This window comes from Seriola lalandi, unplaced genomic scaffold (assembly GCF_002814215.2).
Source record: "Seriola lalandi dorsalis isolate HSWRI2012SDOR001 ecotype SW California unplaced genomic scaffold, Sedor1 jcf7180002054647, whole genome shotgun sequence".
NCBI classification, from domain to species: Eukaryota; Metazoa; Chordata; class Actinopteri; order Carangiformes; family Carangidae; genus Seriola; species Seriola lalandi.
Genome location: NW_019525200.1, coordinates 41,734 through 54,734, shown reverse-complemented (window position 1 = coordinate 54,734; position 13,001 = coordinate 41,734). Strand labels below are relative to the sequence as shown.

The 13,001-nt window shown below is 43.9% G+C and overlaps 1 protein-coding gene across 3 annotated transcripts in view; it reads left to right on the top strand.

The window, feature by feature from the left end:
• The window catches only part of dpysl4 (dihydropyrimidinase like 4), a 10,371-nt gene extending 1,718 nt beyond the window's left edge, over positions 1-8,653 (top strand). Inside the window, exons 1-15 of one of the 3 annotated variants that reach the window (XM_023420518.2) lie at positions 265-402; positions 960-1,048; positions 1,170-1,354; positions 1,440-1,604; positions 2,169-2,230; positions 2,307-2,387; positions 2,657-2,725; positions 2,875-2,995; positions 4,300-4,456; positions 4,573-4,714; positions 4,943-5,027; positions 5,360-5,445; positions 5,572-5,751; positions 5,925-6,090; positions 6,298-8,653. In XM_023420518.2, coding sequence (XP_023276286.1) covers positions 364-402; positions 960-1,048; positions 1,170-1,354; positions 1,440-1,604; positions 2,169-2,230; positions 2,307-2,387; positions 2,657-2,725; positions 2,875-2,995; positions 4,300-4,456; positions 4,573-4,714; positions 4,943-5,027; positions 5,360-5,445; positions 5,572-5,751; positions 5,925-6,090; positions 6,298-6,389 — 1,719 coding nt within the window. In that variant the 5' untranslated portion in view covers positions 265-363 and the 3' untranslated portion in view covers positions 6,390-8,653. Of the gene's footprint in view, positions 1-264; positions 403-956; positions 1,049-1,169; positions 1,355-1,439; positions 1,605-2,168; positions 2,231-2,306; positions 2,388-2,656; positions 2,726-2,874; positions 2,996-4,299; positions 4,457-4,572; positions 4,715-4,942; positions 5,028-5,359; positions 5,446-5,571; positions 5,752-5,924; positions 6,091-6,297 lie in introns of those variants that run through there. The other 2 variants (XM_023420517.2, XM_023420516.2) reach the window with 2 other exon arrangements.
• Positions 8,654-13,001: the final 4,348 nt, after the last annotated feature.

The window sequence follows — 13,001 nt, the reverse complement described above, 5'->3', positions numbered from 1 at the left end:
ATATATATATATATATATATATAAATATATATATATATCTTCCTTCCAAAGAAAGAGAGGAAGTGGAACAGCCTTATATGGTCATTGCAGAGATGAGTGTGTTATCTCACGAACACACTTATCCTCCTCCTGAACAGGGTCTTCATCAGTCTGAACGGGTTCTGAACAGAATACCAAATTCTTCTTGCATCAGGGTTGGGGTTAGTTATGGTCGTCCATTTTATTTTGAAGCTCCAAACCGGAAGTCCAGTGTGTGTGTATTGTCGGGAATGTGACGTCAGAGTTGACGGAAACAACAATAGCAGACTGTGTGTGCATGTGTGTGTGCGCGCGAGCTGATCAGCCGATCACAGATCGATCAGGATGTCCTTCCAAAACAAGAAGAGCAGCGCGAGACCCGCGGTAGGTCGAAGCCGGGCCGAGCCGAACCGAGACAAGCCGGAATAACCGGTATAACTGGGCAGGTGCGCCATGATGCTGCAGCTCCGCTTGTCAATCACCGGGCCGTTAGGACCAGACCGAGACTGACTGAGCCCAGCGGGTTTACAGCAGCTTTCAGGCCCGGCCCGGTCCGATCGCTCGGTTCGGTTCGGTTCTAAAGCTTCAAACAGAAAACCTGATTTTAATATTGAATACATGGTGCGTTCAGTTAATGTGGGACATTTCATCTTTGTCTGGTTACACCTTTTGATTGAGGCTAAAAATGAGAGCCTCAGCTGAACTGGACCACAAGAACCTTGTAAAGGTTCCATTAAAAGAAGTGGGTCACACGTCAATGACAGAGCTGAAACATCCCTGATACAGTGGACTTTCTAGACCCTCATCAGTCCTGCACCAGGGCTTTATAAACCCTCACCAAGTCTTGATGAACATTCACTGCAGTTTGTTATCAGCTGTTCTATGTGTATAATGTGAACTTGTTGACCTCCTATTTTACCCAGCATCCTTTGTGTTAGCAGAGTGACCGTCTGATCATCAAAGGAGGAAAGATTGTCAACGACGACCAGTCATTCTACGCTGATGTCTATGTAGAGGACGGGACCATCAAGTAATTACTTTCATATCAATAACATGATCCTGATGTCAGCTGTTGACACCTGACCCCCTGACCTCCAGGTGTGTCATACCTGTTATTGTCTCTAACATCACACTTCATGTGTCCTGATCAGGCAGATTGGTGAGAACCTGATCGTCCCGTCCGGCGTGAGGACAGTGGATGCATACGGTCAGCTGGTCATCCCTGGAGGCATCGACGCCAACACCAACCTGCTTGCTCCGCAGAAAGGCCTGAACCCGGCCGACGACTTTTACCAGGGAACCCGAGCTGCCCTGTTTGGAGGAACCACCACCATCAGTCAGTGATTACTGATAACCTATCGATACTGATCGATCAAGCTCCAGTCAAAGAACACGAGTAACACTGATGTTTGTGTTTACAGTGGACCACGTGCTGGTGGAGCCGGGGGCTAGTTTACTGTCAGCGTTTGATCAGTGGAGGGAGACGGCGGAGCAGAGGGCATGCTGTGACTTCTCTCTTCACCTGGACGTCACTCGCTGGCACGACGGACTGTACGAGGAGCTGGAGACGCTCATCAAAGATAAAGGTCAGACCAGCTCCCTGCTCCTCAGAGAACAAACTGCTGCTAATCAAACTTCCTGTTGTGACCTCCTGTGACCCCTGCGACGTCCTCTGACCTCCTGACTCCGCTCATCAAACTGAATTTAAAATTATCAAGATGAGAGCAAAGACTGTGAGACTGGAACAGACCAACTGATCCGGACTCTAACTTCGATGATGAGTATAATTGGAATATGATGACTGATGGTACCCAAGTTGGACTGTGTCTGTTCCAGTCTGGGTCAGGTGGGTCTGTTCCAACTCCCAGTCCCTCCGGGCTCTACAGTCTTACACACCTCTCCATCCAGGGTCTCAAAAGCTTTTCCCTCCTTTTCTTTTTCAGCTCAAACATCTCAGCTGCTGCTGTTGGCCATGTTTGTTTTGGTACAAGATCATGTGACAGTCTGCAGTAGTTACTGATCAGTGGTTCAGGTCTAAGGTTTCTGCTCCTTCAAGATGGTCAGAGACTAAAACAGCTCTGTGTACTGTTGAGTATTACATGCAGTACTCTGAGTACTGTTGAGTGTTACCTGCAGTATTTGTGTTCCAGGTGTGAACTCCTTCCTCTTCTTCATGGCCTACAAAGATAAATTCCAGAGCTCCGACTCTCAGGTGAACCACACTTTCTTTATTATTACTGTTTGTTGTTTCTCTTCCTGTAACTGAATTCTTGTTTCCGTGATTTCAGCTGTACGAGGCGTTCGGGGTCCTGCGGGATCTTGGAGCCATCGCCCAGGTCCATGCTGAAAACGGTGACATCATCGATGAGGTAATACATCCTGCCCAATGGGACAGGTGCTCTCGCTTTTTTCATTGAGTCAAACAGAGAAACTGATCATTTCTGTTTCACACTGTTTTTACAGTGAGAACTAGTGTAAACTGGTTTAAACTGGATTAAATGGTGTAATCTGGTTTAAACTAGTGAACTGGTTTGAACCTGTGTGAACTGGTGTAATCTGGTTTAAACTTGTGAACTGGGTTCAAATGGTGTGAACTGGTTTAAACTGGTGTAATCTGGTGAAAACTGTTGTGCTTCAGGAAGAGAAGAAGCTTCTCTCTCTCGGCATCTCAGGACCTGAAGGACACAGTTTATCTCACCCTGAGGAGGTAAGCACACGTGAGACACACCTGAGACACATCTGTAACACACCTATAACACACCTGTAATACACTTGTACAAAAAAAATTGTATAAACATCCACAAGGTGTGAGAGGTGTGTATCATTGATGGTTTGTGTCTTATGACATTTTTTCAGGTGGAGACAGAGGCGGTGTATCGCGCCGTCACCATTGCCAAACAGGCCAACTGCCCACTGTATGTTACCAAGGTGATGAGCAAATCTGCTGCTGATGTCATCGCCAAATCCAGGAAGAAAGGTGACATCATCATCATTATCATCATCATCTGTTCCTCATCACATCTTTTAATCCAGATTAGGTCCAGATTAAATTTAGATTTCAACTAGTAATTTTCTCCCTTTTTAAAAATGTGAACATCCAACCTGGTCTGTCAGTCCTCGGGTAACTGTCCCCTATCTCTAGAAGTCCAGAGCTTTCAGCATCTCAGGTGGAATGTCATCCACACCTGGTGACACCTGCAGAACCTTTTAACCAATGACAGAGAAAAGTCTCCCCCAGCTCTTCCAGCTCTCAACCAGCCTGACAGAAATTCCTTCTTCAGTTTAACTGCTGATGTTCAGCAGTGGGTTCTTCGATTGCTGCCATGACAGGTACCAATGACCTCTGTCTACAAGTCTGGGCAGTACCCTCAAGACATGGACCACTCTGACTCAATATCCTCAGCCTCTCCTGGGATGCAAGAAAAATTCCTCCAGAGGTGAAAGTCATCAACCTGGTGTTCCCAGTTCACTGTCTCTACCTGTTTGGGTGTACCAGGTCTGTCCTCTCCCACCGCCTGATCTGCCTCACCACCAAATGGTGATCAGTTGACAGTGTCCAAAACATATGGCTGCAGATCTAATGAAATGACCACAAAGATGTTCATTGATCCATCCATCCATTTTCTACCGCTTATCCTCTAGTAGGGTCGCGGGGGGGCTGGAGCCTATCCCAGCATCTTTTTGGGCGAGAGGCGGGGTACACCCTGGACAGGTCGCCAGTCCATCGCAGGGCAAACACATAGAGACAGACAACCATTCACACTCACAGCCACACCTATGGTCAATTTAGCCTAGTCCCCATTTTGCATGTGTTCGGACTGTGGGAGGAAGCCAGAGTACCCGCAGAGAACCCACACTGGCAAGGGGAGAACATGCAAACTCCGCTCAACTATATATATTTGGTACCCTTCCACCCCCTGAATGAACTCTGGTTCCCTCCCCACTTGGAAGTTGGTGATCCTAGAGGTCAACAGACCTATGTCCACTTTTTTGCCTGCTGGCCGGGGGGACAACACACCCCAATGCTCTTAGATGCTGTGTCCGAAATGGGACAAAACTTGGCCATCAGACCCTCACTGGCGAGGATGAGAGGGGGTTTCATTTGAGGTCTTTGACTCACCTGGGACCAATTTGCCTTGGGAGACTCCAACAGGGACCCCCAACAACACAGCTCCCAGTTTCATGGGGTGTACACGAATTCCTTTAAATTAAGATGAAGATTCCTAGAGAGATACTAAGGCAGATGATGTGGCTTCAACTTCTTCTGGTTTGTGTCCTCAGGTATGGTTGTGTATGGGGAACCAATCACAGCCAGCTTGGCCACTGACGGCTCTCAGTATTGGTCCAAAGACTGGGCCACTGCTGCTGCCTTCGTCATGAGCCCACCGCTCAACCCTGACCCTTCAACTCCACAGTATCTGACGTCTCTGTTAGCATGGTTAGTATGACTTCACCTTTGTTACCATGGTTAGCCATATTATAGCCTAACCTTCCTCCTCAACAATCCAGGTGTACCAGGTGAACCTGACAGGTGCTTGTTGTGTTTATTTCCAGCGGAGACCTCCAGGTGACATCCAGCGCTCATGCCAGCTTCTCCACAGCTCAGAAAGCCGTCGGTAAAGATGACTTCACTTTGATCCCAGAGGGAACCAATGGGGTTGAGGAGAGAATGTCGGTGGTGTGGGACAGAGCAGTGGTAAGATTACCGTTTGACCCTTAACCCTGAGCTGACCACACACAGAGTGTGTCTCAGGTGTCAGGAAGCTTCCTCCCTCTTCAGGTCCTGATCTCTCAACTCTGAGGCCTTGTGTGTCTGTATAGTATCAGCATCATGAATCATACAAATGTGGAACACGTTTACACATTTTCCAACAGTCTCTCCTTGAATACATTCATGGTATTTTGTCTTACTGTCTCTCTACAGTCTACAGGGAAGATGGATGAGAATGAGTTTGTCGCAGTTACAAGCACCAATGCTGCTAAAGTCTTCAACATTTACCCACGAAAAGGTATCACATCCGTGAGATGAGTTACACTGTAGAGAGGATAAGGACACTGTTGGTGCTGGAATCCTTTATTTTACTGTCACTAAACTATAGAAGACGACAGGTTTACAGATGAGAGCTGTGATGTCAATCCATTTTATTCTGGATGTTCAATGAAACCATAACTTCAATGTAAAAATGTACAACTAAAGATGAAGGTATACTCATCCAGAAACAGCCACCTCAGGAAATTCACTGCCTGAAGCAGTGATGTTAGTGGTTGTTAAAGCAATATTAAAACAGTATTTAGATGTCTGAAGTAATCCACAGAAAATTGATCTCTGTCCTCTGTTCAGGACGCATCGCTGTAGGATCTGATGCTGATATTGTCGTCTGGAACCCAAAGGAGACACGAACGGTTTCTGCAAAGACTCACAACCTGGTAACAACATGTCCACCACACCAATCAGTGTCATTGATTATCTAAAATAGTCATCATAAACTGATCCTCCTCCCCCTCACCATGCTGCTTGTGTGTGTGTGTGCGTTTGTGTGTGAGTGTGTGCAGACGGTGGAGGTGAACATCCTGGAGGGTATGGAGTTTCGAGGCACGGCGTCGGTGGTGATCAGTGGAGGTCGAGTCGTTGTGGAGGACGGAAAACTCAACACAACTGAAGGTTCGGGACGCTTCATTCCCAGGAAGGCTTTCCCCGACACCGTCTACAAGAGGATCAGAGCCCGCAGCAAGGTAAACTGCTGCTACTAGTTAATAAGGTAACCACCTGAACCCTGATAGAGGATCAGAGCCTGCAGCAAGGTAACCAACCAGCTGGATGACTTATTAGCAACCAACTGGTTAAGCAGTTAACCAGCTGGTCAGGTCGTTAATCAGTTTTTCTCTGATGTTTGTTGTCGACTTAGATGGCAGAGGCTCGCGGTGTCCCCCGTGGAAACTATGATGGTCCGGTCCATGATGTCATCAGCATGACTAAATCAGTCCCGCCTACTCCGACCAGCAGAGGCCCCTCATGTCCGAAAACCCAGACCGGCCCCCGAAACCTCCACCAGTCAGGATTCACATTGGCAGGTAGGTTATATCTCCAGTATCTTAATCAATTATCTGATCAACTAAAACTGACAGACACTGAGGTTTTGGGTGAACACTTTGTAGTTGAAAGTACATACAGTTTATAAATGCTGCAGCTGAGTACTACGGGCAAATAATATGACAAAGAAGAAGATGGGATGATTACAAATGAACTATTAAATCAATCATCACTACTTCCTCTTCCAGGAGCTCAGATTGACGACCACATACCTCGTCGCTCTGCTCAGAGGATTGTGGCTCCTCCAGGTGGACGATCCAACATCACATCTTTATCTTAAAACAAGAAGAATCACACTGACACTTCGAGTGTCACTTTTACAACAAGACACAACCAACCTTACTGCAACCTTACAAATCTTACAACTGTAGAACTAGTATTAGGCACTATAACAGTAGTATTTCAACTAATACAGAACCCTACCATATGCTCACAAAAGTGTAGTACTTTAATAAGTACTTCATTCTCCAACTGAAGTACTTCAACTAGTACTAAACCCAAAACCCAATTATAGCCCCAAAGATAATATTTAACTCTAAAACCTTACAAACCCTATTACTGCACAACTAGTACTAAATCCTGAAGGTTACCTAGTACTTAGTACAACAGCCACACAAATAGTAAAAATCCCTACAACTACTACTAAATCCTGCACCTACTGTACTTCAACTTAGGTAGTACTGGATGTTACAGCAATGGTACAACAACCGAACAACTACTACTAAACTAAACTAGGACATAATGCTACAACAACTGAGATCTAGTACTAGACCCTGCAACAATAATACAACTAGTATTAAACCTTACAACGACCTTACAGCTAGTACAAGGCCCCACATCTACTAAAACGTACACCTACTGTACATCAGTGGTTATAGTACTCAGTTTTTCAACAATGGTAGTACAACCCAACAAGTACTGCACCCTACAACTAGTTCTTAACACTACAAGTTATACTTCAAATAGGACTTCATGTTAAAATGATTCATCTGAAGTACTCTAACCTTACTCATGAGTACTCAACAACATCTCATCTCATCCTTCCTGAGGCTCCTCCCTCCATCATGTTCTGTCTGCTGGTAAAAGCAGTAGTAGTAGTAGTAGTAGTTGTAGTAGTAGAGCATAGCCCCTGACCATACTTTCTGTTTCCTTTAGTACAGACGTGTAGTGCTTCTTGTCCTCCCATTCTTTCCATAAACTAATTCTGCTCATTGTACATTACAATTAAATCCATATTGTCCTGAAACCACAGTAGTCATTACTGTAAGGTCAGTATTAATGTTTCATGTCTCCATCTTATTTAAACTCTTCAAGTAGAATTGTCCCAGGTCCATATCTGTCTTATATCTGTTAGTATCAATCTGACCCACTTTCAGTCTTACTCTGCTTCACTATGAGACCATTATCTGTTCATCAGTCTGTGGTGGTAATGTGTTCAGTCCTGTGAGTGTTTCTGTAGGTCAGATTTAGTCTGGAGTGAGCTGGACTGCAGGTTAAGCGTCCTGTCAGGATGAACTTTTTTTTAATGTACAGATCCAGTTTTAATTATTAACTTATTAATTAATTAAGCAACTTTAGTCTCAGAATCAGAGCTGGACTCTCAGACTACCACCGTCAGACTTTCTGTCAACTTCAAAACATCATCTGACTATAAATGGTGCTAATAAATCCAGTGTTAGCCTGCGAGTTGCAATCCCTTCAAAACCACGCCAACTACAGGACGTAGATGAATTGAGTCCTCCCCCAGAAAGCTCTAAAACAGCCCCCCACCCCCTTACTCATTTGCTTCATTCCCCAAACCTCTTAAGGGATTTTTAACAGTGTGTTTGATTATTTGAACACTTCGTTTGATACCATGATCATTTTGTATTTTTTTACAGTGTTTGTATCCTGCAGTGTTAGCATCAGTGGCCGTTGTACTCTCACACAGTTCAGACATCATACAGCCCACGGCCGCCATGTTGTTCTCAAGCTGTAGCAACATGTTGTTATGACCAGTTACTGTTGCTTTGCTGACAACATGTCGCTATGATTATGCTGGATTACAGATGCAGCTCCAACATGGTGGTGGTGTTCGTGCTGGTTGAACTGTTTCTATAGCAGCAAGGCTGGGTATCGAACATCCGTACTTTAATGAACTGACCGAAGGAGAATCGAAGAATTCCTCGTCATTAGAAACCAGTTCATCCGTTTGTTCATTCTTCAAATGGATTTGATAAAATTGGTATCAAGAAAAGTATTGTTAACAATCACTATCAGTACCGATATCTTATTGGTGTCAGTACTGATATCTAAAGGTTTTGATCGATACCCAGCTCTATGTAGCAGTCAGATGATTTTCTGTCCTTACAGATGCACTGGAGCCAACATGGAGGACAGGAACTCTTTGTATACATAGTAATAATGTGCAGACATGCACAGGTGTGTATATGAAGAGGGGTTAACATGGTGACAGTGCATATGTTGTTGTTGTTCCTGTAGTAAATGTAGAACTACTTCCAGTTGTGATGAGAGCTGCATGAATAAACTGTGAAGGGAAAAACATGATAGAGTGAGATGTCTGTTCTTCATCAAGCAGCCTGTCCTCACAGTCCTGATCCAGGTGAACCCTTTAACAGGAAGATCATACTGAGGCTTGGGGAGGGGAGTCTGACATAACACTGTGTTGTGTGTAAAAAATAAATAATAATCTGGTTCAACTTTTTCTGCAACACATCGTGATGTCATCGGGCAAAGCGCTGTGACGGCCAATTATGAAAGTGAACGATCAGACTGAAAAGGCCCACAGGAAGAGGAATCCTGTCTATATGGAGTTCAATACAAACTGTGGCATGGAGGCTAAACTCATCAGCACCTTAATATGAACCTCCTGCTGCGTCTTCATGTATTTCCATAGACACTGACAAGTACAGCAACATACTGTGTACTACACAGAGTACTACATGTTATGTACTGACTGAAGTATTGAGACACAGCTTGAGTCTGAGCCAGAGTTCACACAGGAGGAAACCTGAACAAACATCATGCTAATTTATAGGGATCTAGATCATGACCTAATCACCATGCATATTCATCCGCACACAATGCTCATGTATTTAGTTCAATGGAAACAGCTTCGGTCTCTCACGTTCAAATAAACACCGTCCATATGGAGCACCGTTAATTAAAAACCACACGACGAACCTGCGCCAATGATGTCATCAGGAGGAAGAGCGCATGAGCTCACGTCATCACAGAAGCAGGACAAATGAATGGGTGTGTTTGACTTTATGTGGTGCTGCACAGCGCTGACTTGATGTAATGCATTTGTAGCCGGTCTGTCCTGACACTGGCTAAAAATCTGTCTGCGTTGTGTTGTGAACGAAGGAGATGAGGACAACTGTTGTCTTGCCAGCCAGAAGGGGGGGGGGGGGGGGGGGGGGGGCACTTCTTAGTCTCTCACACACACCTCTCCTCAGCAAGCCCGGTGACTGACTGACGTGTGAAATCTCATTAATCAAAATCACTAATAAATCATATACCTCTCATTGTGATCATATACAGTTGTGTGAAAAAGTGTTTGCCCCCTTCCTGATTTCTTATTTTTTTGCATGTTTGTCACACTTAAATGTTTCAGATCATCAAACAAATTTTAATATTAGACAAAGATAACATAAGTTAACACAAAATGCAGTTTTTAAATGAAGGTTTTTATTATTAAGGGGAAAAAAAAATCCAAACCTACATGGCCCTGTGTGAAAAAGTGAAACATAAATTAACTGTGGTTTATCACATCTTTGGAAAGCTGAGTTCAATTTCTCTAGCCACACCCAGACCTGATTACTGCCACATGTGTTCTCAATCAAGAAATCACTTAAACAGGACCTGCCTGACAAAGTGAAGTAGACCAAAAGATCGTCAAAAGCTAGACATCATGCTGCGATCCAAAGAAATTCAGGAATAAATGAGAAACAAAATAATTGAGATCTATCAGTCTGGAAAAGGTTACAAAGCCATTTCTAAAGCTGTGGGACTCCAGCGAACCACAGTGAGAGCCATTATCCACAAATGGCGAAAACATGGAACAGTGGTGGACCTTCCCAGGAGTGGCCGGCCGACCAAAATTACCCCAAGAGCGCTCATCCAAGAGGTCACAAAAGACCCCAGAAAAACATCCAAAGAAATGCAGGCCTCACTTGCCTCAATTAAGGTCAGTGTTCATGACTCCACCCTAAGAAAGAGACTGGGCAAAAATGGCCTGCATGGCAGAGTTCCAAGATGAAAACCACTGCTGAGCAAAAAGAACATAAAGGCTCGTCCCAGTTTTGCCAGAAAACATCTTGATGATCCCCAAGACTTGGGAAAATACTCTGTGGAATGACGAGACAAAAGTTGAACTTTTTGGAAGGTGTATGTCCCATTACATCTGGCGTAAAAGTAACACGGCATTTCAGAAAAGGAACATCATACCAACAGTAAAATATGGTGGTGGTAGTGTGATGGTCTGGGGCTGTTTTGCTGCTTCAGGACCTGGAAGACTTGCTGTGGTAAATGGAACCATGAATTCTGCTGTCAACCAAAAAATCCTGAAGGAGAATGTCTGGCCATCTGTTCGTGACCTCAAGCTGAAGCGCACTTGGGTTCTGCAGCAGGACAATGATCCAAAACACACCAGCAAGTCCACCTCTGAATGGCTTAAGAAAAACCAAATGAAGACTTTGGAGTAGCCTAGTCAAAGTCCTGAACTGAATCCGATTGAGATGCTGTGGCATGACCTTAAAAAGGCGGTTCATGCTCGAAAACCCTCCAATGTGGCTGAATTACAACAATTCTGCGAAGATGAGTGGGCCGAAATTCCTCCACAGCGCTTTAAAAGACTCATTGACAGTTATCGCAAACACTTGATTGCAGTTGTTGCTTCTAAGGGTGGCCCAACCAGTTATTAGGTTTAGGGGGCAATCACTTTTTCACACAGGGCCATATAGGTTCGGAATATTTTTTTATTTTTTATTTTTTCCCCTTAAGAATAAAAACCTCTATTTAAAAACTGCATTTTGTGTTTACTTGTGTTATCTTTGTCTAATATTTAAATTTATTTGATCTGAAATATTTAAGTGTGACAAATAATGCAAAAAAATAAGAAATCAGGAAGGGGGCAAACACTTTTTCACACAACTGTAGTTACAAAATCATGTTTCTTAAGTTATTTCCCCCCACCCATTAGTGACAATTTTTAAAGTATTTTATAAATATGAACATACGCTATGTATAAAAATATCAAAACAAATAGTACAAAAATAAACAATATAATTACACAAAAATAAAAAGAGGGAGCTCACATACCTGTGTATATAACATTTACATGTATGAGACACAATCCCCGTGAAGTTAGCTTAGCATAAAATCGCAACTCGCTTGCTGCGCTGAAGTGCTGTACATAACCACATAAATAGATACACACACTAACATACATGTCACTAAAAAAAGGACAACATGAGGGCCTTGTTCAAAACAATATTCATGCCTCTGTGTTTAGCGGTTTTAGCATCTTATTTACAGAAGCACCTCTGTTATCTTACCTCTCCTCAGCAAGCCCAGTGACCAACTGAGGAGAACGGCGCCAAGCGACAGGAAGTGGCATCACACATAGGTCAAAGGTCACACAGTGAAAGCAAATTAACAAAATAAAAGCTCCCATATAAAAATATACAAAAACAAATATATAAATCAAAATCAACAACAAAATGTGAACAAAAGCGGAAAATGGATTTATGGTGAAATTAAAAAAAAACTATTTAATACATCAGTTACATCCTCCCCTCCTAGATTTCACCAAAATCCTCTGAATAAACCAATGAACCAAAACACTGGAACAACCAACCCATGATGTGAAAGTCTCACTGAAAGTCTCTAACTTTACAATCAGCTGTATAAGACACCTACTGTTATAGGTTCAGAGAAAACTTAAGGGGGATCAAGTCTTGGTCCCTCTTAGATCAATATGATGCCTTTTACACCATACAACTACCTGCCTCAATCAAACACACTGTGAAATATTACACTGGTCTCAATGTCCCTTAAACACAAACATATAAATTAAAAGTTACAAAAGAAATCAAAGAACTGTCTGTCCCCTTAAAACAATGTGAGGAGTGACTGAGACTTTCTGCTAACTGAACTTGCCAAGTCTCTGAAATGAAAAGGTTTTTGAACCATGGATTCAATGAGTCGGTTGACCCTTTTACTGACCCTGCCTGCCCGTGTCCTAACCACATTCTCTGTGTCTGCTGAAGAGTACATTTGTGTGTCAGTGTCATGTCTTGAATGCACTTGAGAAACCGTGTCATGTACTGAGTCTGTTAGTTGTGACTTTGTCTCTGTATCAGCGTCTGTGTCTCCTGGAGGTAACTGGGTGTCTGGGTACCCTGAAAGTACATCTGACACGAGTAGTGAGTCTGAGTCAGGCTCTGCAACCATACTGTCCATGTCATTGTCTCTGGTTGAGTAGCTATGGTCACCCCGAGAGCACTGGATACGGTCATCAACAGACTGCTCTTCGTAGTCCAGCTCTAGAGTCCCCTGACTTGACTGGTCTGTCTCAGGCCGTCCTTCACTCAGAACCTCCTGTCTCCTCAGCAAGCCCAGTGACCAACTGAGGAGAACGGCGCGAAGCGACAGGAAGTGGCATCACGCACAGGTCAAAGGTCACACAGTGAAAGCAAAATTAACACATTTAACACATTGTATGCGGGTTACCATGCCACATGACATTAAAGGTGCATTATGCATTCCTGCATGGTTTCAGCGCAATTTTATTTTTGTCTCAAATCATAGGCATCTCCCCTTGATCCGCTAGCTGCCTGCCCCCAGAATACACTGTGAAAAAGCGCGGGGGGGGGGGGGGGGGGGGGGG